Here is a 27,042-nt window from a genome sequence, read left to right as displayed (position 1 = left end):
TACATAGAGGGATGCCTAATAATCATAAAACAAGCCAAATGTGAGTGAGCCAAGATGGTTTTAATAGAGTAAAAGCTTGGTTACTTATTCAGAATATCTCAATGAAATTTGGGTACCAGATTTGGTGCCATATTTTATGATCAATATTATTTGGCTCAGGATAGATTTAACTTTTTTATAAACAGCAAGGCCCAATTAGTATAAAAAAATCTATAGGAGACTGACCCAGTATTGTTTTAATAGAGAAAAAGCTTTTTTCCTTATTCAGAATATCATATTGAAATGCATGGATGCTAGGGTGCCACGTTTGGAGCTATATTTTATGATCAATGTTAAAGAGGAAAGCTCAAGAGCCAAGATGGTTTTCATAGAGAAAATGCTTTGTTCCTTGTTCTGAATTTGCTATTGAAATGAATGGAAATTATGGTGCCAGATTTCATGATTAATATCATATTACCTTTGCTTATTGTTGTTTAATGAACAAGAAGCTAACCTGAATACGCTGCTGGGTGAATAGAAAGCTAACTTCAGCAGCCGAATAAGGAGCTAACTTCAGCAGCCGAATAAGGAGCTAACTTCAGCAGCCGAATAAGGAGCTAACCTCAGCAGCCGAATAAGGAGCTAACCTCAGCAGCCGAATAAGGAGCTAACCTCAGCAGCCGAATAAGGAGCTAACTTCAGCAGCCGAATAAGGAGCTAACTTCAGCTGACCCTATGGTAAATCAGAACACGCTTGACTTTCCATCAATCTTCAAGCTTACTCAATGGAAAACCTGAGAAGGTTTGACTTTTCACAAGTCTTCAAAATGACCCACAATAACAACATTGCTTTCACTAGCTTTACTTTATGGAGGACTCTAGATAAGAGTGAAAGGAGCCGTTATATAGATTTGCAGAAAGTCCAACTGTTCACCGAGTTCCCATACCGTATGCCCTTGGGAGGGAGCTGTTAGAGGAATATGTTAACTGGGACATAAAGGAAAGCAGTGTAAGCTTACACTGGTTGCCGATGGGGGTGTTGGCAAACATCTACTGGAAGGAGGCTAGGGAAAATTTCCCTGCGACATCCAGAGCTAATATTCACCACAACTCTTACTAAGAGGATTACATTGTTACTCTAAGAACCTCAGTCCTGCAGGGAAACTACCCATTAAAGGACTCAAATTTCTTCAGAGCACGTTCTCTGCCTACCTCCTTTCAGTAGACAAGGAAAAGAATGATTGTGGGACTAGGGGAAGTGGGAGGGATACATGATGCTTTGAATGGGGTGTCTTTGCCTCTACCATGGTGGTCAGGTGTTTTATTTCCCAAAAGTAATAATAATTTGTGGACTCTCCCTGCCATTAGAAAGAAAAGAAGGTATAAAAGCATGTAGAAAGTAGCTTTCTATCAGACATCACTTTGCCATCTCTAGATATCTCAACGTCTGCTGAATTTCATAATAATATTTACTTTAACCTGTTTGCCATTCAAGGAAGGAATATAATAACTGTATTTACTTATATCTTTGTGTCTGGGAAGTTCCTGTAACACAGCACACCTAGTTTCAGGTATGCAGCACACCTAGGGTTCGGGGTTCAGACACAACACACCTAGAGTTTTGGGGTTCAGACATGCAGCACACCTAGGGTTCAGGGTTATGGCACGGAGCACACCTAGGGTTAGTTGTTAAGCACGGAGCACACCTAGGGTTTGAGGTTCAGGCACGCGGAACACCTAGGGTTTGGGGTTCATACACAGCACACCTAGGGTTTGGGGTTCATACACATCACACCTAGGGTTTGAGGTTGATACACAGCACACCTAGGTTTCAGGTATGCAGCACAACTAGGGTTCAAACACAGAGCACACCTAGGGTTCGGGGTTCAGACATGCAGTACGCCTAAGGTTCGGGGTTATGGCACGGAGCACACCTAGGGTTAGTGGGTTATGGCACGCAGAACACCTAGGGTTGGGGGTTCATACACAGCACACCTAGGGTTGGGGGTTCATACACAGCACACCTAGGGTTGGGGTTCAGATATGCAGCACACCTATGGTTTAGGGTTCAGCCATGCAGCACGCCTAGAGTTTCAGGTACGTCGTACAACTAAGTACAGAATTCAAACACACCTGCAGTTTTGTGGTTCAGGGACGGAGCACACCTAGGGTTCAGACACAACACACCTAGAGTTTCGGGGTTCAGACATGGAGCCCACCTAGGGTTAGAGGTTCACACACACTATAAACCTAGAGTTTCAGGGATCAGGCACAGAGCCAACCTAGAATTTTGAGGTTCAGGCATGCAGAACAACTAGGATCAGAGACACGCAGCACTTTCCATGGCACGGTAAAATGTCTCACCCTCTCATGAAAATCTCCCTTTATAAGCGTGTTGGTCACCCTCTCAATGATCTGGGATTCGGATAGCAGCAGCGAGTTGCCCAGACACAGGCGTGCAGCCTTGGTTGGTAGCCCAGCTTTCAGATACATGTTGACAGCAGAGACAACGTTACCCTGATGTTCCAGCACCTCGCCGGCACGTTCATCCTGTTTGCTCTCAGTCAAGTGCTGCAGATACTGGTGCTTCAGACTCTCCAGGTCAGGGTAACCCTGAGTGAGATAAGCATATGGTTTGTAACAGCGGTGACTAGGCCAGAGCTCACGATGATAATATATCAGTTTAGTACCTTTGCCTCTGCTACTGCAATGCACTCATCCCACATCTGCATCTTCTGGTACATTTCTATGGCTTCCTCCAGCTCGTTCTGCAAAAGAAAATTTATGCTTACCTGATAAATGTATTTCTTTTTTGAAACAATGAGTCCACGGATCATCTTAATTACTAATGGGATATTCACCTCCTGGTCAGCAGGAGACGGCAAAGAGCACCACAGCAAAGCTGTTAAATAGCTCCTCCCCTCCCTCCCACTCCAGTCATTCGACCGAAATTAAGGATAGAAAGGAAAAACCAAGGTGCAGAGGTGTCTGAAGTTTATAATAACCAACAACCTGTTTTACAAGAACAGGGCGGGCTGTGGACTCATCGTGTCAAAAAAGAAATACATTTATCAGGTAAGCATAAATTTTCTTTTCGTTTTTTATGACACGATGAGTCCACGGATCATCTTAATTACTAATGGGATTCAATACCCAAGCTAGAGTACACAAATGATACAGGAGGGACAAGACAGGGAACCTAAACGGAAGCCACCACTGCTTGAAGAACCTTTCTCCCAAAAGCGGCCTCAGCTGAGGCAAAAGTGTTAAATTTATAGAACTTTGAAAAAGTGTGAAGAGAGGACCAAGTTGCAGCCTTGCAAATCTGTTCCACAGAAGCTTCATTTTTGAATGCCCATGAGGAAGCAAGAGCCCTCGTGGAATGAGCCGTAACTCTCTCAGGAGGCTGCTGTCCAGCAGTCTCATATGCAAAACGTATGATACTCTTCAGCCAAGAAGAAAGAAGTAGCCATAGCTTTCTGTCCGTTACGTTTTCCTGAGAAAAGTACAAACAAAAAAGAAGACTGACGAAAGTCCTTAGTCGCCTGCAGGTAAAACTTTAAAGCACGGACCACGTCCAAATTGTGCAGAAGACGTTCTTTCTGAGAAGAAGGATTAGGACACAAAGGAGGAAGAACAATCTCCTGATTAATGTTTCGATCAGAAACAACCTTAGGAAGAAATCCTAATTTAGTACGAAAAACTACCTTATCTGAATGGAAAATAAGGTGAGGAGACTCATACTGCAATGCCAAGAGCTCTGACACTACGAGCAGAAGAAATAAAACTTTCCAAGATAACAACTTAATATCTAAGGAATGCATAGGCTCAAACAGAGCCCCTTGCAGAACTCTGAGAACTAAATTCAGACTCCATGGAGGAGTAACTGGTTTGAACACAGGCCTGATCCTGACCAAGGCCTGAGACAATTATTGTAGATCTGGGACATCTGCCAGACGTTTGTGTAACAAAATAGATAAGGCAGAGATTTGACCCTTTAGGGAACTTGTCGATAAACCCTTTCTCCAATCCATCTTGGAGAAAGGACAAATTTCTAGGAATCCTAACTCTACTCCATGAGTAGCCCTTGGAGTCGCACCAATAGAGATATTTACGCCAAAATCTTATGGTAAATTCTTCTAGTTACAGGCTTACGAGCCTAAATCATGGTCTCTATGACCGAATCAGAAAACCCCCGCTTGGATAAAATGAAGCATTCAATCTCCAAGCAGTCAGCTTCAGAGAAACTAGATTTGGGTGAAGAAAGGGCCCCTGAATCAGAAGGTCCTTCCTCAATGGAAGTTCAAGGTGGCAGAGATGCCATCTCCACCAGATCTGCATACCAAATCCTGCGAGGCCAGGCCGTTGCTATGAGGATCACCGAAGCTGTCTCCTGTTTGATTTGAGCAATTACCCGAATAGCAAACGGAGGAAATAGGTATGCTAGACCGAAGGTCCAAGGGACCGCCAGACATCTATCAGTTCCGCCTGGGGGTCCCTGGACCTCGACCCGTATCTCGGGAGCTTGGCATTCTGTCGGGATGCCATGAGAGCCAATTCCGGCTGACCCCACTTGAGAATCAGGTTGGAGAACACTTCCGGATGGAGTTCCCACTCCCCCGGATAAAAGGTCTGCCTGCTCAAGAAATCCGCCTCCAATTGTCCACCTCTGGGATGAGGAATGCCGAGAGAGAGCAAGCATGAGCTTCCGCCCACTAGATTATTTTGGTTACGTCGGTCATCGCTAAGCTACTCCTCGTTCCTCCCCGATGATTGATGTAAGCCACAGAAGTTTTGTTGTCCGACTGGAACCGGATAAACCAGACCGCGACTAACTGGGGCCAGGCCAGAAGAGCATTTAGATCGCTCTCAGCTCCAGAATGTTTATAGGAAGAACAGACTCTGGCTGAGTCCAAACCCCATGAGCCCTTAGGGAGCCCCAGACTGCTCCCCACACTAGAAGGCTGGCGTCTGTTGTCACAATCACCCAAGATGGTCTGCGAAAGCAGGTTGTTATCTGGGAGAGATGATCCAGAGACAAACACCATTGAAGAGAATCCCTCGTCTTCTGCTCCAGTAGTATTTGAGGAGACAAATCAGTATAATCTCCGTTCCATTGCCTGAGCATGCTTAACTGCAGAGGTCTGAGGTGGAACCGAGCAAACGGGATGATGTTTGCCGTCACCATCAGCCCGATTACCTCCATGCACTGAGCCACTGATGGCCGACAAGTGGACTGAAGGACTAGACAAGTATCGATAATCTTTGATTTCCTGACTTCTGTCAGAAAAATCTTCATTGATATGGAATCTATTATGGTTCCCAAGAAAGTTACCCTTGTGCTAGGGACTAAGGAACTCTTTTCCAAATTTACATTCCACCCGTGAGATCGCAGGAAGGATAACACCATGTCCGTGTGAAATCTTGCTTGCTGTAAGGATGGCGCCTGGACTAGGATGTCGTCCAGATAGGGCGCCACTGCAATGCCCCATAACCGAAGCACCGGCAACAGCAATCCCAGAACCTTTGTGAAAACTCTGGAAGCTGTGGCAAGACCGAAAGGAAGAGCCACAAACTGGAAGTGTTTGTCCAGCAAGGCAAACCTTAGAAACTTGAGATGAATCTTGTGAATGGGCACATGAAGGTACGCGTCCTTTAAATCTGTTGTCATAAATTGACACTCTTGGATCAAGGGAAGAATGGAACGAAAAGTTTCCATCTTGAAGGACGGTACACTAAGAAAAGAAATTTGTTTAGACTCTTGGGATCTAAAATTGGTCTGAAGGTTCCCTCCTTTTTTTGGGAACCACAAACAGATTGGGATAAAAAAAAAAACAGACCCTGTTCCTGTATTGGAACTGGAACAAACACTCCTAGGTCTGAGAGGTCTCCTACACAGTGTAAGAACGCCTCTTTTTTGTAGATAATCTTGAAAGCAGAAACCTGCCTCCGGGAGGAAAACTTTTGAACTCTAATTTGTATCCCTGGGACACTATTTCTATTGCCCAGGGATCCTGAACATCTCGAACCCAAGCCTGAGCGAAGAAGTAAAGTCTGCCCCCTACAAGATCCGGTCCCGGATCGGGTGCATGCCCTTCATGCTGTCTTTGATTCAACAGCAGGCTTTTTGGAAAAAAATTTTTTGTTGTTGTTGAAATTTTTGAAGTTTCAAAAGAGATTATTTCCGTTAAGCCAGGTCCCAACAAGGTCTTCCCCTTGTAAGGAATCGCTAAAAGCTTAGACTTAGAGCATACATCCGTAGAACAAGGCTCTAACCATAAGGCTCTGTGAGCTGGAACAGAGAAACCTGAAATCTATGCTCCCAGTTTGATAACTTGAAGGGAAGAATTCAAAATAAAGGAATTAGCCAATTTGAAAGCTTTTATCCTATCCTGGATTTCATCCAGGGGAGTTTCTAGCCTAGTAGCATCAGACAACGCATCAAACCAATATGCTGTTGCACTAGTGACGGTAGCAAAGTATACAGCTGGTTGCCATTGTAAGCCCTGGTGTACATCCCCTTTTCTAGTTTTTGTCCATAGGACCTTTGAAAACACAACTATCCTCTAAGGGTATAGTAGTTATCTTTTCTAAGCTGGAAACTACTCCTTCCACCCTAGGGAATGTTTGCCCCGCCTCCTTAGCCGAGTCAGCTTTTGGAAACATCTTTTTAAATATAGGGGATGAGGTCTCTCCCATTCCCTATAACATACTGGACGCACTAGGATAGACTACGCCGGTAGTGACAGAGTCGTCCAGGGTAGCTAAAACCTCCTAAAGTAACAAATGGAGGTGTTCAAGCTAAAAAACTGAAAGAAAACAATCTCAGGATCAGATAAAGATATTACTCCATCTGAGTCTGAGAATTCTCTCTGATACTCCCGAAGTATCTTCCTCTTTCAGGTAATAGGGAAGAAACAATCAGAATAGAAACTACTAAATCAATCACCATAAATGATTGAAATAATTCCTCTAGATTTATTGTCCTCTTTTAGCTTGTGCAGGCTCATAGAAAACGTTACTGTTTCTTTTTATCCAGTCGCTGCAAAGGGGAGGCTGATGGATGTTAAACAACCAAATTACAACTAGTTTCTCCCTTACTTAAAATCCGGTCCCACTTATATGGAACATAAAGAATTGCGTTCAGCAGGGACTCTATCATATGCTCTCATAACTGAGTGCAATATGATCTGCAACGTAGCTGTATCGCTGTCTTTGCAAACACTATTTACTGTGCCAAGTAGTCCTTCAGTTTCCGAAAACGGAGTTAGAGAGTAGAGTGCGCAGCCCAAATTCCAAATTAGCGCCACCCGTAGCGCCGTACATCGTGGGCGTTACAACATCAAGCTCCCGGTCACCATTATTCTTGTTTCAACAATTACGCCACCGGGAGCTAACTGAACCATAAACATATCTGGGGGCAAATTTAGCTACCACATTGTATACTGCAGCTTAGCCAAAATATATGTGACCAAAGAGTCTCCTTCACCCTCAGCCCAATAAAAGGCCCCCAGAAATAAGCCACCAAACTCCTCAGCCCCAGTGCCTGCTAATAACATGCTGTCCCTTTGAATTCACTCCCTTCTATGTATAGGAGTTATATCCCAATTAAATAAAGTGCTTCACTTCATCTGAGATTCCTTCAGACCCAGAATAAAAAGTCAGCACTTACCTTTAAAATCTGCCCGACAGCAGGGCAGCTCAGCAGGATTGAGAGGTCCTCTCCCTCACATAGTCCTGTGGAAAAGAATAAAGCCAGAGCCATCTTACTTAAGCTAATAGGATTAGGGCAGCATCAATGTATGGGAGGCGCAGTGAGAAGTATGTCCCACAAGTTCCCATTGCTCTAAAGCCACCACTGCTCTACTGAAGAGACTGATATGGACTACGGCTATACCCTAGAACAAAGCAGCACAACCTTGTACTTTAAAAATAATAAACTCTTGATTGAAGAATCTATACTAACACCTCACTTTACCTCTTCCTATCACTAACGTAGGCAAAGAGAATGACTGGAGTGGGAGGGAGGGGAGGAGCTATTTAACAGCTTTGCTGTGGTGCTCTTTGTCGCCTCCTGCTGACCAGGAGGTGAATATCCCATTAGTAATTAAGAAGATCCATGGACTCATCGTGTCATAAAAAAGAAAGACATATTTTACAACTAAGTAAGTTTGTTCTTTTGCCCCCACAGGTAACAAAAAGGTGTAAGACAAAGCTCTGTCCCTTCCATGCAGGGAGCTAAGGGACGTGTGGTCTGGAAAAGAGATATAGTATAGAAAAAGAAGGGAGAGTTTTTTTTTTTTTTTTTTTTAAACCCACTAATTGTTACATTATCACGGACTGCAGGTCACATCGGCCCTATATGTTTACACATGTCACATGACTCTAGGTCACATTGTTCTTATACATTTACATATGTCACATGATTATGGGTCACATTGGCCCTATATGTTTACACATGTCACATGACTGTGGGTCACATCGGTCCAATACATTTACATGTCACAAGATTATGGGTCACATCGGTCCTATACGTTTACACGTCACATGACTGTGGGTCACATCTGTCCTATACGTTTACACACGTCACATGACTGTGGGTCACATCGGTCCTATACGTTTACACACGTCACATGATTCTGGGTCACATCAGTTCTATACGTTTACACACGTCACATCATTATGGGTCTATACGTTTACACACGTCACATCATTATGGGTCACATCGGTCCTATACGGTTACACACATCACATCGGTCCTATACGTTTACACGTCACATGATTATGGGTCACATCGGTCCTATACGTTTACACACGTCACATGACTGTAGGTCACATCAGCCCTATACGTTTACACACGTCACATGACTGTAGGTCACATGAGCCCTATACGTTTACACACGTCACATGACTGTAGGTCAAATCGGCCCTAAACATTTACATACGTTACATGATAATGGGTCACATCAGTCCTATACGTTTACACACATCACATGACTGTAGGTCACATCAGACCTAAACATTTACATACGTCACATGATTATGGGTCACATCGGTCCTATACGTTTACACACGTCACATCATTATGGGTCACATCGGTCCTATACGGTTACACACGTCACATCGGTCCTATACGTTTACACATGACACATGATTATGGGTCACATCGGTCCTATACGTTTACACACGTCACATGACTGTAGGTCAAATCGGCCCTAAACATTTACATACGTCACATGATAATGGGTCACATCAGTCCTATACGTTTACACACGTCACATGACTGTAGGTCACATCAGCCCTATACGTTTACACACGTCACATGACTGTAGGTCAAATCGGCCCTAAACATTTACATACGTCACATGATAATGGGTCACATCAGTCCTATACGTTTACACACATCACATGACTGTAGGTCACATCAGACCTAAACATTTACATACGTCACATGATTATGGGTCACATCGGTCCTATACGTTTACACACGTCACATCATTATGGGTCACATCGGTCCTATACGTTTACACATGTCACATGATTATGGGTCACATCGGTCCTATACGTTTACACACGTCACATGACTGTAGGTCAAATCGGCCCTAAACATTTACATACGTCACATGATAATGGGTCACATCAGTCCTATACGTTTACACACATCACATGACTGTAGGTCACACCAGACCTAAACATTTACATATGTCACATGATTATGGGTCACATCGGTCCTATACGTTTACACACGTCACATGACTGTAGGTCACATCAGCCCTATACGTTTACACACGTCACATGACTGTAGGTCAAATCGGCCCTAAACATTTACATACGTCACATGATAATGGGTCACATCAGTCCTATACGTTTACACACATCACATGACTGTAGGTCACATCAGACCTAAACATTTACATATGTCACATGATTATGGGTCACATCGGTCCTATACGTTTACACACGTCACATCATTATGGGTCACATCGGTCCTATACGGTTACACACGTCACATCGGTCCTATACGTTTACACATGTCACATGATTATGGGTCACATCGATCCTATAAGTTTACACACGTCACATGACTGTAGGTCACATCAGCCCTATACGTTTACACACGTCACATGACTGTAGGTCACATGAGCTCTATACGTTTACACATGTCACATGACTGTAGGTCAAAGCGGCCCTAAACATTTACATACGTCACATGATAATGGGTCACATCAGTCCTATACGTTTACACACATCACATGACTGTGGGTCACATCAGACCTAAACATTTACATACGTCACATGATTATGGGTCACATCGGTCCTATACGTTTACACACGTCACATGATTATGGGTCACATCGGTCCTATACGTTTACACATGTCACATGATTATGGGTCACATCGATCCTATAAGTTTACACACGTCACATGACTGTAGGTCACATCAGCCCTATACGTTTACACACGTCACATGACTGTAGGTCACATGAGCTCTATACGTTTACACATGTCACATGACTGTAGGTCAAAGCGGCCCTAAACATTTACATACGTCACATGATAATGGGTCACATCAGTCCTATACGTTTACACACATCACATGACTGTGGGTCACATCAGACCTAAACATTTACATACGTCACATGATTATGGGTCACATCGGTCCTATACGTTTACACACGTCACATGATTATGGGTCACATCGGTCCTATACGTTTACACACGTCACATGATTATGGGTCACATCAGTCCTATACGTTTACACACGTCACATGACTGTAGGTCAAATCGTCCCTAAACATTTACACACGTCACATGACTGTAGGTCACATCAGCCCTAAACATTTACACACGTCACATTATAATGGGTCACACTAGTCCTATTTGTTTACATGTGCGTTGGACGTAACCGTGGCTCCTGGTTTTGGCAAAATGGTGCAGCTTACTCCTTTTCTGCTATAAGCTCACCTGATCCAGGTAGATCCTCTCTGCAAGTTTGTAGTTTTTATTCAGCAAAGCCAGTCGTGCCTGCACCTTGTAATACCCGGTCCCATCTCCTCCCTATAAAAGCAGTAGATGCTCTGTAAATCATCTGCGCCAGCAAAGCCAGCCTCGTCCACACTGTTATTATACGAACCTGATCTTTAGCTGCCTGATCTGCTATCTCATTTATCTCATGCAGGTACTTGCCTTTCGCCACATCGCCAAGGGCAAAGAAACACCTGGTAAAGTGAGCAGGGCATCATGTTATAATAAGAACCAATAGACAAACCATTATCAGTATCCCCGGCTGCCTGCATTTCAGGTCTTCTCGCCTGGCCACAACTTGCTTAGCCACCTCCCGCCCCTCGCACCACTTTCTGCTTAGCCCTCTCCCGTCCCTCGCACCACTTCCTGCTTAGCCCTCTCCCGCCCCTCGCACCACTTCCTGCTTAGCCCTCTCCCGCCCCTCGCACCACTTCCTGCTTAGCCCCCTCCCGCCCCTCGCACCACTTCCTGCTTAGCCCCCTATTTTCCCTCGCATCACTTCCTGCCTAGCCCTCTCCTGTCCTTCACACCACTTCCTGTCTAGCCCTCTCCCTTCCCTCGTACCGCTTCTTGCCTAGCCCTCTCCTTTCCCTCACACCGCTTCCTGCCTAGCGTTCTCTGCCTTCTCACCATTCCCTGCTTAGCCTTCTCTCTTACTTCGCACCACTTCCTGCCTAGCCTTCTCTCTTACTTCGCACCACTTCCTGCCTAGCCCTCTCCCTTCCCTCGTACCGCTTCTTGCCTAGCCCTCTCCTTTCCCTCAAACCGCTTCCTGCCTAGCGTTCTCTGCCTTCTCACCACTTCTTGCCTAGCCTTCTCTCACAACACTTCCTGCTTAGCCTTCTCTCACAACACTTCCTGCCTAGCCTTCTCTCACAACACTTCCTGCCTAGCCTTCTCTCACAACACTTCCTGCCTAGCCTTCTCTGCCTTCGCACTATTTCCTGCCTAGCCTTCTCTCTTTCCTCACATCACTTCCTGCCTAGCCTTCTCTCTTCCCTCACATCACTTCCTGCCTAGCATTCTCTCTTCCCTCACAACACTTCCTTCCTAGCCTTCTCTCACAATACTTCCTTCCTAGCCTTCTCTCACAACACTTCCTGCCTAGCCTTCTCTCAGGACACTTCCTGCCTAGCCTTCTGTCCTCCCTCACAACACTTCCTGCCTAGCCTTCTCTGCCTTTGCACTATTTCCTGCCTAGCCTTCTCTCTTTCCTCACATCACTTCCTGCCTAGCCTTCTCTCTTCCCTCACAACACTTCCTTCCTAGCCTTCTCTCACAATACTTCCTTCCTAGCCTTCTCTCACAACACTTCCTGCCTAGCCTTCTCTCAGGACACTTCCTGCCTAGCCTTCTGTCCTCCCTCACAACACTTCCTGCCTAGCCTTCTCTGCCTTCGCACTATTTCCTGCCTAGCCTGACAAACCTTTATCAGTATCCCCGGCTCCCTGCATTTCAGGTCTTCTCGCCTGGCCACAACTTGCTTAGCCACCTCCCGCCCCTCGCACCACTTCCTGCTTAGCCCTCTCCCGTCCCTCGCACCACTTCCTGCTTAGCCCTCTCCCGTCCCTCGCACCACTTCCTGCTTAGCCCTCTCCCGCCCCTCGCACCACTTCCTGCTTAGCCCTCTCCCGCCCCTCGCACCACTTTCTGCTTAGCCCTCTCCCGGACCCTCGCACCACTTCCTGCTAAGCCCTCTCCCGTCCCTCGCACAACTTCCTGCCTAACCCTCTCCCGTCCCTCGCACCCCTTCCTGCCTAACCCTCTCCCGTCCCTCGCACCCCTTCCTGCCTAACCCTCTCCCGTCCCTCGCACCACTTCCTGCCTAACCCTCTCCCGTCCCTCGCACCACTTCCTGCCTAACCCTCTCCCGTCCCTCGCACCACTTCCTGCTTAGCCCCCTACCTTCCCTCATACCACTTCCTGCTTAGCCCCCTCCCGCCCCTCGCACCACTTCCTGCTTAGCCCCCTATTTTCCCTCGCATCACTTCCTGCCTAGCCCTCTCCTGTCCTTCACACCACTTCCTGTCTAGCCCTCTCCCTTCCCTCGTACCGCTTCTTGCCTAGCCCTCTCCTTTCCCTCACACCGCTTCCTGCCTAGCGTTCTCTGCCTTCTCACCATTCCCTGCTTAGCCTTCTCTCTTACTTCGCACCACTTCCTGCCTAGCCTTCTCTCTTACTTCGCACCACTTCCTGCCTAGCCCTCTCCCTTCCCTCGTACCGCTTCTTGCCTAGCCCTCTCCTTTCCCTCAAACCGCTTCCTGCCTAGCGTTCTCTGCCTTCTCACCACTTCTTGCCTAGCCTTCTCTCACAACACTTCCTGCTTAGCCTTCTCTCACAACACTTCCTGCCTAGCCTTCTCTCACAACACTTCCTGCCTAGCCTTCTCTCACAACACTTCCTGCCTAGCCTTCTCTGCCTTCGCACTATTTCCTGCCTAGCCTTCTCTCTTTCCTCACATCACTTCCTGCCTAGCCTTCTCTCTTCCCTCACATCACTTCCTGCCTAGCATTCTCTCTTCCCTCACAACACTTCCTTCCTAGCCTTCTCTCACAATACTTCCTTCCTAGCCTTCTCTCACAACACTTCCTGCCTAGCCTTCTCTCAGGACACTTCCTGCCTAGCCTTCTGTCCTCCCTCACAACACTTCCTGCCTAGCCTTCTCTGCCTTTGCACTATTTCCTGCCTAGCCTTCTCTCTTTCCTCACATCACTTCCTGCCTAGCCTTCTCTCTTCCCTCACAACACTTCCTTCCTAGCCTTCTCTCACAATACTTCCTTCCTAGCCTTCTCTCACAACACTTCCTGCCTAGCCTTCTCTCAGGACACTTCCTGCCTAGCCTTCTGTCCTCCCTCACAACACTTCCTGCCTAGCCTTCTCTGCCTTCGCACTATTTCCTGCCTAGCCTGACAAACCTTTATCAGTATCCCCGGCTCCCTGCATTTCAGGTCTTCTCGCCTGGCCACAACTTGCTTAGCCACCTCCCGCCCCTCGCACCACTTCCTGCTTAGCCCTCTCCCGTCCCTCGCACCACTTCCTGCTTAGCCCTCTCCCGTCCCTCGCACCACTTCCTGCTTAGCCCTCTCCCGCCCCTCGCACCACTTCCTGCTTAGCCCTCTCCCGCCCCTCGCACCACTTTCTGCTTAGCCCTCTCCCGGACCCTCGCACCACTTCCTGCTAAGCCCTCTCCCGTCCCTCGCACAACTTCCTGCCTAACCCTCTCCCGTCCCTCGCACCCCTTCCTGCCTAACCCTCTCCCGTCCCTCGCACCCCTTCCTGCCTAACCCTCTCCCGTCCCTCGCACCACTTCCTGCCTAACCCTCTCCCGTCCCTCGCACCACTTCCTGCCTAACCCTCTCCCGTCCCTCGCACCACTTCCTGCTTAGCCCCCTACCTTCCCTCATACCACTTCCTGCCTAGCCCTCTCCTGTCCTTCACACTACTTCCTGCTTAGCCCTCTCCCGTACCTCGCACCACTTCCTGTCTAGCCCTCTCCCTTCACTCGCACCACTTCCTGACTAGCTCTCTCCCTTCCCTCGCACCACTTCCTGACTAGCTCTCTCCCTTCCCTCGCACCACTTCCTGCTTAGCCCCCTATTTTCCCTTGCACCGCTTCCTGTCTAGCCCTCTCCCTTCCCTTGTACCGCTTCTTGCCTAGCCCTCTCCTTTCCCTCACACCGCTTCCTGCCTTCTCACCATTCCCTGCCTAGCCTTCTCTCTTACTTCGCACCACTTCCTGCCTAGCCTTCTCTCTTACTTCGCACAACTTCCTGCTTAGCCCTCTCCCGTCCCTCGCACCACTTCCTGCTTAGCCCTCTCCCGTCCCTCGCACCACTTCCTGCTTAGCCCTCTCCCGCCCCTTGCACCACTTCCTGCTTAGCCCTCTCCCGCCCCTCGCACCACTTCCTGCCTAGCCCTCTCCCGTCCCTCGCACCACTTCCTGCTAAGCCCTCTTCCGCCCCTCACACCACTTCCTGCCTAACCCTCTCCCGTCCCTCGCACCACTTCCTGCCTAACCCTCTCCCGTCCCTTGCACCACTTCCTGCCTAACCCTCTCCCGTCCCTCGCACCCCTTCCTGCCTAACCCTCTCACGTCCCTCGCACCACTTCCTGCCTAACCCTCTCCCGTCCCTCGCACCACTTCCTGCTTAGCCCCCTACCTTCCCTCGTACCACTTCCTGCCTAGCCCTCTCCTGTCCTTCACACTACTTCCTGCATAGCCCTCTCCCATACCTCGCACCACTTCCTGTTTAGCCCTCTCCCTTCACTCGCACCACTTCCTGACTAGCTCTCTACCTTCCCTTGCACCACTTCCCGACTAGCTCTCTCCCTTCCCTAGCACCACTTCCTGACTAGCTCTCTCCCTTCCCTCGCACAACTTCCTGCTTAGCCCTCTCCTGTCCTTCACACCACTTCCTGTCTAGCCCTCTCCCTTCCCTCGTACCGCTTCTTGCCTAGCCCTCTCCTTTCCCTCACACCGCTTCCTGCCTAGCGTTCTCTGCATTCTCACCATTCCCTGCCTAGCCTTCTCTCTTACTTCGCACCACTTCCTGCCTAGCCTTCTCTCTTACTTCGCACCACTTCCTGCCTAGCCCTCTCCCTTCCCTCGTACCGCTTCTTGCCTAGCCCTCTCCTTTCTCTCACACCGCTTCCTGCCTAGCATTCTCTGCCTTCTCACCACTTCCTGCCTAGCCTTCTCTCACAACACTTCCTGCCTAGCCTTCTCTCACAACACTTCCTTCCTAGCCTTCTCTCACAACACTTCCTTCCTAGCCTTCTCTCACAACACTTCCTGCCTAGCCTTCTCTCAGGACACTTCCTGCCTAGCCTTCTCTCTTCCCTCACAACACTTCCTGCCTAGCCTTCTCTGCCTTCGCACTATTTCCGGCCTAGCCTTCTCTCTTTCCTCACAGCACTTCCTGCCTAGCCTTCTCTCTTCCCTCACAACACTTCCTGCCTAGCCTTCTCTCACAACACTTCCTTCCTAGCCTTCTCTCACAACACTTCCTTCCTAGCCTTCTCTCACAACACTTCCTTCCTAGCCTTCTCTCACAACACTTCCTTCCTAGCCTTCTCTCACAACACTTCCTGCCTAGCCTTCTCTCACAACACTTCCTGCCTAGCCTTCTCTCTTCCCTCACAACACTTCCTGCCTAGCCTTCTCTGCCTTCGCACTATTTCCTGCCTAGCCTTCTCTTTCCTCACATCACTTCCTGCCTAGCCTTCTCTCAGGACACTTCCTGCCTAGCCTTCTCTCTTCCCTCACAACACTTCCTGCCTAGCCTTCTCTGCCTTCACACTATTTCCTGCCTAGCCTTCTCTTTCCTCACATCACTTCCTGCCTAGCCTTCTCTCTTCCCTCACATCATTTCCTGCCGAGCCTTCTCTGCAGTCACACCATTTCCTGCCTAGCCTTCTCTCTTCCCTCACATCACTTCCTGCCTAGCCTTCTCTTTCCTCACATCACTTCCTGCCTAGCCTTCTCTCTTTCCTCACATCACTTCCTTCCTAGCCTTCTCTCTTTCCTCGCACTATTTCCTGCCTAGCCTTCTCTGCCTTCGCACTATTTCCTGCCTAGCCTTCTCTTTCCTCACATCATTTCCTGCCTAGCCTTCTCTCTTTCCTCACATCATTTCCTGCCTAGCCTTCTCTGCAGTCACACCATTTCCTGCCTAGCCTTCTCTCTTCCCTCACATCACTTCCTGCCTAGCCTTCTCTCTTTCCTCACATCACTTCCTTCCTAGCCTTCTCTCTTTCCTCACATCAATTCCTGCCTAGCCTTCTCTCTTCCCTCACAACACTTCCTGCCTAGCCTTCTCTTTCCTCACATCACTTCCTGCCTAGCCTTCACTCTTCCCTCACATCATTTCCTGCCTAGCCTTCTCTCTTCCCTCACATCACTTCCTGCCTAGCCTTCTATTTCCTCACATCACTTCCTGCCTAGCCTTCTCTCTTTCCTCACATCACTTCCTTCCTAGCCTTCTCTCTTCCCTCACAACACTTCCTGCCTAGCCTTCTCTGCCTTCGCACTATTTCCTGCCTAGCCTTCTCTTTCCTCACATCACTTCCTGCCTAGCCTTCACTCTTCCCTCACATCATTTCCTGCCTAGCCTTCTCTGCAGTCGCACCATTCCCTGCCTAGCCTTCTCTCTTCCCTCACATCACTTCCTGCCTAGCCTTCTCTTTCCTCACATCACTTCCTGCCTAGCCTTCTCTCGTCCCTCACATCACTTCCTGCCTAGCCTTCTCTTTCCTCACATCACTTCCTGCCTAGCCCTCTCACCATTTCCTGCCTAGCCTTCTCTCTTACCTCACACATCTTCCTGCCTAGCCTTCTCTCACATCACTTCCTGCATAGCCTTCTCTCTTCCCTTACTTCCTGCCTAGCCTTCTATTCCTTCTCATTTCCTACCTAGCCGCCTAGTCTTCTCTCTTCACTCACATCACTTCCTGCCTAGCCTTCTCTCTTCCTTCACATCACTTCCTGCGTAGCCTTCTCTCACAACACTTCCTGCCTAGCCTTCTCTCTTCCCTCGCACCACTTCCTGTTCAGCCTCCTACTGTCCCTTGCACCACTGCCTGCCTAACCTTCTCCTGGCCCTCGAACCACAGTTTGCCTAGCCTTCTCCCCTCCACTCATCCGGCCACAGCTTCTACAACACTACCTGCCTAGCCTTCTCTCTTACCTCGCACCACTTCTTGTTTAACTTTCATCACACCCTTCATCTAGCCACAGCTTGCCTAGCCTTCTCCTGTCCCTTGCACCACTGCCTGTCTAGCCTTCTCTCTTCCCTCGCATCACTTCTTGGTTAGCTTTTACCAGACCCTTAATCCAGCCACAGCTTGCCTAGCCTTTTCCTGTCCCTTGCACCACTGCCTGTCTAGCCTTCTCCCATCCCCTCCCCCAGCCACAGTTTGCCTAGCCTTCTATCGTCGCTCGCACCACTGATTAAAAATAGCCTTTCCTGGTCCCTAGGAACAACATCTGCTTGCCTAGCCTTCTCCTGTCCCTCACACCACTGCTTGTCTAGCCTTTTCTCATCCCTTGCACCACTACCTGCCTAGCCTTCTCCCATCCCCTCATCTGGCTACAATTTAGCCTTCTCCAATCTGGCTACAGCCTGCCTACCCTACTCCCAACCCCTCATCTGGCCACAGCTTGCCTAGCCTTCTCTTGTCCCCCACACCACTGCCTGCCTAGCATTCTCTGGTCCTTTACACCAGCATTTGCCTAGCCTCACATCCCTTGCACCCCTACTTGCCTAGCCTACTCTTGTACCTCATACCACTACCTGTCTAGCCTTCTCTCGCACCTTGCATCACTGCCTGCCTAGCCTTCACTAGTACCCTCCGCCGGCCCTGATTTGCCTAGTCATCTCCCATACTACTGCGCTTCTCCAGTACCCTCACCTGCTTAATGCCCAGCCTTCGTTCCCTCAAGTGCATGCCTAGGCTTTGCTATTCCCTCCTCCTGCTCCCTAGCCTTCACCAGCTTCTCCTATAGATGCCCTACTAGTTACTCCTGGGGCATATCTCCACTCCCACCATACAGAGAGAATTTATGTTAGGTCTGCACCTCTCTGCTATATGAAGCTGTTTGGCATCCAGTACCAGTCTGCTGAGTGTTCTCCACATGGCCTCTGTTTCTGCTGACATTTCCAAATTATCCAGGAAGGCAGCGGCTCTGTGTGAAGAAAAAAAAAAAAGACCTTACTGCAATAGAATGAGTCATTTTGGTCTCCCTTTCTGTAGTTTTATAACCACATTTACTTCTTGGCTTAGTCTATTTCTTAAACAAAGTAACTGTTATACATATTCTGCTCACTTTACAGAGCAGTACCTCATGTTATGACAACAGTGTGATTTATAAATCTCTCTGCAACAGAACAAGGTCTGAAATAAACCTCAAAATACATGAAAAACAAAAAATGTATTTATTTCCAGATATGGTGAGTCCACAACGTCATCAGTCAGCAAGATGTGGCAAAGAGCATCACAGCAAAGCTGTTAAATACCACTCTAATGTAAATTGTTTGTATAGGAGCGCCCCAGGCTAAGGTAAACAACTGGTTAATATACCAACAACACCACTAGTATCCTAAAGGTGTATTTAAATATTTCTCCACCAACAAGGCATGAAAAGATAGATTTCTCAATGTTTATTCACATATAAATAAAAACATTATTACATAAAACCATTAAAAAAAGTCTATTAAGCATCAAACCTGAAGACTTAAAGTTCAAATTCAATTTGTATAATAGAACTTATGAGGTTAAAAATCACCTAAGCAGATATCGATTAATTGATCCAAAATGAGTATATCAATACGAATAGTGAGTAATCCTCTCGTGTTCCGGAGGAGTTAACAACTATACCATATTACATATGAATCGGACACTAATGTGATAACCCAATGGTGGGAATAGAAATGTGCAAGAAAAATAAAAAATGTTAATTAGTGGGTGAAAAATAGAATGCAAAACAAAAATTGCAATCCTCTGTGCAAAAAGAAAAAAATTAGATAATCCGCAAACCTTTGTAAAATTAAGTGAAAAAATGAACACAAGGGGTGTGTGAAGATCAAATACCGGTATGATCAATGAGAGTAAAAAATAAGCAATTGCTATAGACAGTGTAGTGTTGTAAATAATTACCACATGTGTGGAACTAACCACAGTGACTTGGATAATAAACCCTTATTTCTAGGGTACTGATTACAATAAATCTCTACTAACAAATATATCTAAACATCCAAATAATAATGAACAATACAATTAAACAAATAATTCAACAATGTCCCCAAAATGAGTCCCAAAAAAGTAAAAAATCCTGATTCAATGAAAACAATCCTATATTGGTGATGATCCAGTGTCCTGGTTTAGATGAAAACGATATCCTAAAGGATAAACAAGAGAATGCACTCAACAAAAAAGGCCTATGGGATAAGATCTATTGGTAGTAGGCTTACCCAAATTGCCGTGGTCCTGATAGTATATGAGCCTTACAAATCCTTTCTGGATCGTCTACGCGTTTCGGCCAATATTGAAGACAAGATTCCTTTATAGCCCAGGCCTGCAGTTGAAATAAACAATGTTTGTGATCAAAATACACAGCAAGTCTCATATACTATCAGGACCACTGCAATTTGGGTAAGCCTACTATCAATAGATCTTATCCCATAGGCCTTTTTTGTTGAGTGTATTCTCTTGTTTATCCCTTAGGATATCGTTTTCATCTAAACCAGGACACCGGATCATCACCAATATAGGATTGTTTTAATTGAATCAGAATTTTGGACTTTTTTGGGACTCATTTTGGGGACATTGTTGAATTATTTGTTTAATTGTATTGTTCATTATTATTTGGATGTTTAGATATATTTCTTAGTAGAGATTTATTGTAATCAGTACCCTAGAAATAAGGGTTTATTATCCAAGTCACTGTGGTTAGTTCCACACATGTGGTAATTATTTACAACACTACACTGTCTATAGCAATTGCTTATTTTTTACTCTCATTGATCATACCGGTATTTGATCTTCACACACCCCTTGTGTTCATTTTTTCACTTAATTTTACAAAGGTTTGCGGATTATCTAATTTTTTCTTTTTGCACAGAGGATTGCAATTTTTGTTTTGCATTCTATTTTTCACCCACTAATTAACATTTTTTATTTTTCTTGCACATTTCTATTCCCACCATTGGGTTATCACATTAGTGTCCGATTCATATGTAATATGGTATAGTTGTTAACTCCTCCGGAACACGAGAGGATTACTCACTATTCGTATTGATATACTCATTTTGGATCAATTAATCGATATCTGCTTAGGTGATTTTTAACCTCATAAGTTCTATTATACAAATTGAATTTGAACTTTAAGTCTTGAGGTTTGATGCTTAATAGACTTTTTTTAATGGTTTTATTTAATAATGTTTTTATTTATATGTGAATAAACATTGAGAAATATATCTATTCATACCTTGTTGGTGGAGAAATATTTAAATACACCTTTAGGATACTAGTGGTGTTGTTGGTATATTAACCAGTTGTTTACCTTAGCCTGTGGCACTCCTATATATTTCAGGACCTATTAGGGGGTCTGTTTATAGTGTAGCAGGTAAACTAATCCAGGCGCTAGTTGCTCACTCTCCAATCTGTTAAATACCACTCCCCTACCCATAATCCACAGTCATTGAACCAAAGGGAAATGGAAAAAGGAATAACACAAAGGTGTAGAGGTGCCTGAGGTTTACTCAAAAATAACCGCCTTAAATATAAGTGTGGGGTTGTGGACTCACCATATCCGGAAAGAAACAAATTTATCAGGAAAGCATAAAACATAATTTATGTAAGAACTTACCTGATAAATTCATTTCTTTCATATTAGCAAGAGTCCATGAGCTAGTGACGTATGGGATATACATTCCTACCAGGAGGGGCAAAGTTTCCCAAACCTCAAAATGCCTATAAATACACCCCTCACCACACCCACAAATCAGTTTAACGAATAGCCAAGAAGTGGGGTGATAAAAAAAGTGCGAAAGCATATAAAATAAGGAATTGGAATAGTTGTGCTTTATACAAAAAAATCATAACCACCAAAAAGGGTGGGCCTCATGGACTCTTGCTAATATGAAAGAAATGAATTTATCAGGTAAGTTCTTACATAAATTATGTTTTCTTTCATGTAATTAGCAAGAGTCCATGAGCTAGTGACGTATGGGATAATGACTACCCAAGATGTGGATCTTTCCACGCAAGAGTCACTAGAGAGGGAGGGATAAAATAAAGACAGCCAATTCCTGCTGAAAAATAATCCACACCCAAAATAAAGTTTAATGAAAACATAAGCAGAAGATTCAAACTGAAACCGCTGCCTGAAGTACTTTTCTACCAAAAACTGCTTCAGAAGAAGAAAACACATCAAAATGGTAGAATTTAGTAAAAGTATGCAAAGAGGACCAAGTTGCTGCTTTGCAAATCTGATCAACCGAAGCCTCATTCCTAAACGCCCAGGAAGTAGAAACTGACCTAGTAGAATGAGCTGTAATCCTTTGAGGCAGAGTTTTACCCGACTCGACATAAGCACGGTGAATTAAGGATTTCAACCAAGATGCCAAAGAAATGGCAGAAGCTTTCTGACCTTTTCTAGAACCGGAAAAGATGACAAATAGACTAGAAGTCTTTCGGAAAGACTTAGTAGCCTCAACATAATATTTCAAAGCTCTAACAAAGAATGCAACGATTTCTCCTTAGAATTCTTAGGATTAGGACATAATGAAGGAACCACAATTTCTCTACTAATGTTGTTGGAATTCACAACCTTAGGTAAAAATTCAAAAGAAGTTCGCAACACCGCCTTATCCTGATGAAAAATCAGAAAAGGAGACTCACAAGAAAGAGCAGATAATTCAGAGACTCTTCTGGCAGAAGAGATGGCCAAAAGGAACAAAACTTTCCAAGAAAGTAATTTAATGTCCAATGAATGCATGGGTTCAAAAGGAGGAGCTTGAAGAGCCCTCAGAACCAAATTCAAACTTCAAGGAGGAGAAATAGACTTAATGACAGGCTTTATACGAACCAAAGCTTGTACAAAACAATGAATATCAGGAAGATTAGCAATCTTTCTGTGAAAAAGAACAGAAAGAGCAGAGATTTGTCCTTTCAAGGAACTTGCGGACAAACCTTTATCTAAACCATCCTGAAGAAACTGTAAAATTCTCGGAATTCTAAAAGAATGCCAGGAAAAATGATGCGAAAAACACCAAGAAAACATAATTTATGTAAGAACTTACCTGATAAATTCATTTCTTTCATATTAGCAAGAGTCCATGAGCTAGTGACGTATGGGATATACATTCCTACCAGGAGGGGCAAAGTTTCCCAAACCTCAAAATGCCTATAAATACACCCCTCACCACACCCACAATTCAGTTTAATGAATAGCCAAGAAGTGGGGTGATAAAAAAGTGCGAAAGCATATAAAATAAGGAATTGGAATAATTGTGCTTTATACAAAAATCATAACCACCACAAAAAAAGGGCGGGCCTCATGGACTCTTGCTAATATGAAAGAAATGAATTTATCAGGTAAGTTCTTACATAAATTATGTTTTCTTTCATGTAATTAGCAAGAGTCCATGAGCTAGTGACGTATGGGATAATGATTACCCAAGATGTGGATCTTTCCACACAAGAGTCACTAGAGAGGGAGGGATAAAATAAAGACAGCCAATTCCTGCTGAAAATAATCCACACCCAAAATAAAGTTTAATGAAAAAAACATAAGCAGAAGATTCAGACTGAAACCGCTGCCTGAAGTACTTTTCTACCAAAAACTGCTTCAGAAGAAGAAAATACATCAAAATGGTAGAATTTAGTAAAAGTATGCAAAGAGGACCAAGTTGCTGCTTTGCAAATCTGATCAACCGAAGCTTCATTCCTAAACGCCCAGGAAGTAGAAACTGACCTGGTAGAATAAGCTGTAATCCTCTGAGGCGGAGTTTTACCCGACTCAACATAGGCAAGATGAATTAAAGATTTCAACCAAGATGCCAAAGAAATGGCAGAAGCTTTCTGGCCTTTTCTAGAACCGGAAAAGATAACAAATAGACTAGAAGTCTTTCGGAAAGACTTAGTAGCTTCAACATAATATTTCAAAGCTCTAACAAAGAATGCAACGATTTCTCCTTAGAATTCTTAGGATTAGGACATAATGAAGGAACCACAATTTCTCTACTAATGTTGTTGGAATTCACAACTTTAGGTAAAAATTCAAAAGAAGTTCGCAACACCGCCTTATCCTGATGAAAAATCAAAAATGGCATCACAGATAAAATTATTAGCATGCTGAAGAAGAATAATAATATCATGAGAATCATGATATGTTACTTGTTGCGCTAAAGTTTCCAACCAAAAAGTTGAAGCTGCAGCAACATCAGCCAAAGATATAGCAGGTCTAAGAAGATTTCCTGAACACAGATAAGCTTTTCTTAGAAAGGATTCAATTTTCCTATCTAAAGGATCCTTAAACGAAGTATCATCTGACGTAGGAAGAGTAGTACGTTTAGCAAGGATAGAAATAGCCCCATCAACTTTAGGGATTTTGTCCCAAAATTCTAATCTGTCAGAAGGCACAGGATATAATTGCTTAAAACGTTTAGAAGGAGTAAATGAATTACCCAATGTATCCCATTCTTTGGAAATTACTGCAGAAATAGCATTAGGAACAGGAAAAACTTCTGGAATAACCACAGGAGATTTAAATACCTTATCTAAACGTTTAGAATTAGTATCAAGAGGACCAGAATCCTCTATTTCTAAAGCAATTAGTACTTCTTTAAGTAAAGAACGAATAAATTCCATTTTAAATAAATATGAAGATTTATCAGCATCAATCTCTGAGACAGAATCCTCTGAACCAGAAGAGTCATCAGAATCAGAATGATGATGTTCATTTAAAAATTCATCTGTAGGGAGAGAAGTTTTAAAAGATTTTTTACGTTTACTAGAAGGAGAAATAACAGACATAGCCTTCTTTATGGATTCAGAAACAAAATCTCTTATGTTATCAGGAACATTCTGCACCTTAGATGTTGAAGGAACTGCAACAGACAATGGTACTTTACTAAAGGAAATATTATCTGCATTAACAAGTTTGTCATGACAATTAATACAAACAACAGCCGGAGGAATAGCTACCAAAAGTTTACAGCAGATACACTTAGCTTTGGTAGATCCAGCACTAGACAGCGATTTTCCTGTAGTATCTTCTGACTCAGATGCAACGTGAGACATCTTGCAATATGTAAGAGAAAAAACAACAACATATAAAGCAAAATTGATCAAATTCCTTAAATGACAGTTTCAGGAATGGGAAAAAAAGCCAAAGAACAAGCTTCTAGCAACCAGAAGCAATGAAAAATGAGACTTAAATAATGTGGAGACAAAAGCGACGCCCATATTTTTTAGCGCCAAATAAGACGCCCACATTATTTGGCGCCTAAATGCTTTTGGCGCCAAAAATGACGCCACATCCGGAACGCCGACACTTTTGGCGCAAAATAACGTCAAAAAATGATGCAACTTCCGGCGACACGTATGACGCCGGAAACGGAAAAGATTTTTTGCGCCAAAAAAGTCCGCGCCAAGAATGACGCAATAAAATGAAGCATTTTCAGCCCCCGCGAGCCTAACAGCCCACAGGGAAAAAGAGTCAAATTTTTGAAGGTAAGAAAAAAATGATTAATTCAAATGCATTATCCCAAATATGAAACTGACTGACTGTCTGAAAAATCAGTCAAGGCAAATAAATGTTTGAATACATATATTTAGAACTTTATAAACAAAGTGCCCAACCATAGCTTAGAGTGTCACAGAAAATAAGATTTACTTACCCCAGGACACTCATCTACATGTTTGTAGAAAGCCAAACCAGTACTGAAACGAGAATCAGCAGAGGTAATGGTATATATAAGAGTATATCGTCGATCTGAAAAGGGAGGTAAGAGATGAATCTCTACGACCGATAACAGAGAACCTATGAAATATACCCCGTAGAAGGAGATCACTGCATTCAAATAGGCAATACTCTCCTCACATCCCTCTGACATTCACTGCACGCTGAGAGGAAAACCGGGCTCCAACTTGCTGCGGAGCGCATATCAACGTAGAATCTAGCACAAACTTACTTCACCACCTCCATCGGAGGCAAAGTTTGTAAAAACTGAATTGTGGGTGTGGTGAGGGGTGTATTTATAGGCATTTTGAGGTTTGGGAAACTTTGCCCCTCCTGGTAGGAATGTATATCCCATACGTCACTAGCTCATGGACTCTTGCTAATTACATGAAAGAAATATAAGTCTTCCAGACTCTATAATATATCTCTCTAGATACAGATTTACGAGCCTGTAACATAGTATTAATCACAGAGTCAGAGAAACCTCTTTGACCAAGGATCAAGCGTTCAATCTCCATACCTTTAAATTTAAGGATTTGAGATCCTGATGGAAGAAAGGACCTTGCGACAGAAGGTCTGGTCTTAACGGAAGAGTCCACGGCTGGCAAGAGGCCATCCGGACAAGATCCGCATACCAAAACCTGTGAGGCCATGCTGGAGCTACCAGCAGAACAAACGAGCATTCCTTCAGAATCTTGGAGATTACTCTTGGAAGAAGAACTAGAGGCGGAAAGATATAGGCAGGATGATACTTCCAAGGAAGTGATAATGCATCCACTGCCTCCGCCTGAGGATCCCGGGATCTGGACAGATACCTGGGAAGTTTCTTGTTTAGATGAGAAGCCATCAGATCTATTTCTGGGAGTTCCCACATTTGAACAATCTGAAGAAATACCTCTGGGTGAAGAGACCATTCGCCCGGATGCAACGTTTGGCGACTGAGATAATCCGCTTCCCAATTGTCTATACCTGGGATATGAACCGCAGAGATTAGACAGGAGCTGGATTCCGCCCAAACCAGAATTCGAGATACTTCTTTCATAGCCATAGGACTGTGAGTCCCTCCTTGATGATTGATGTATGCCACAGTTGTGACATTGTCTGTCTGAAAACAAATGAACGACTCTCTCTTCAGAAGAGGCCAAGACTGAAGAGCTCTGAAAATTGCACGGAGTTCCAAAATATTGATCGGTAATCTCACCTCCTGAGATTCCCAAACCCCTTGTGCCGTCAGAGACCCCCACACAGCTCCCCAACCTGTAAGACTTGCATCTGTTGAGATTATAGTCCAGGTCGGAAGAACAAAAGAAGCCCCCTGAATTAAACGATGGTGATCTGTCCACCATGTCAGAGAATGTCGGGCAATCGGTTTTAAAGATATTAATTGAGATATCTTTGTGTAATCCCTGCACCATTGGTTCAGCATACAGAGCTGAAGAGGTCGCATGTGAAAACGAGCAAAGGGGATCGCGTCCGATGCAGCAGTCATAAGACCTAGAATTTCCATGCATAAGGCTACCGAAGGGAATGATTGTGACTGAAGGTTTCGACAAGCTGAAATCAATTTTAGACGT

General features: G+C 44.9%; 1 protein-coding gene across 1 annotated transcript in view; it reads right to left on the bottom strand.

Moving 5' to 3' along the window:
- IFT172 (intraflagellar transport 172) overlaps positions 1–27,042 on the bottom strand; it is a gene marked incomplete in the record, with an annotated part of 949,422 nt that overhangs the window by 736,001 nt on the left and 186,379 nt on the right. Inside the window, 5 exon segments of the mRNA XM_053710932.1 lie at positions 2,344–2,592; positions 2,670–2,747; positions 10,945–11,037; positions 11,114–11,198; positions 18,581–18,688. Coding sequence (XP_053566907.1) covers positions 2,344–2,592; positions 2,670–2,747; positions 10,945–11,037; positions 11,114–11,198; positions 18,581–18,688 — 613 coding nt within the window.

Source organism: Bombina bombina, chromosome 4 (assembly GCF_027579735.1).
Source record: "Bombina bombina isolate aBomBom1 chromosome 4, aBomBom1.pri, whole genome shotgun sequence".
NCBI lineage: Eukaryota > Metazoa > Chordata > Amphibia > Anura > Bombinatoridae > Bombina > Bombina bombina.
This window is presented reverse-complemented; position numbering and strand designations above follow the sequence as displayed.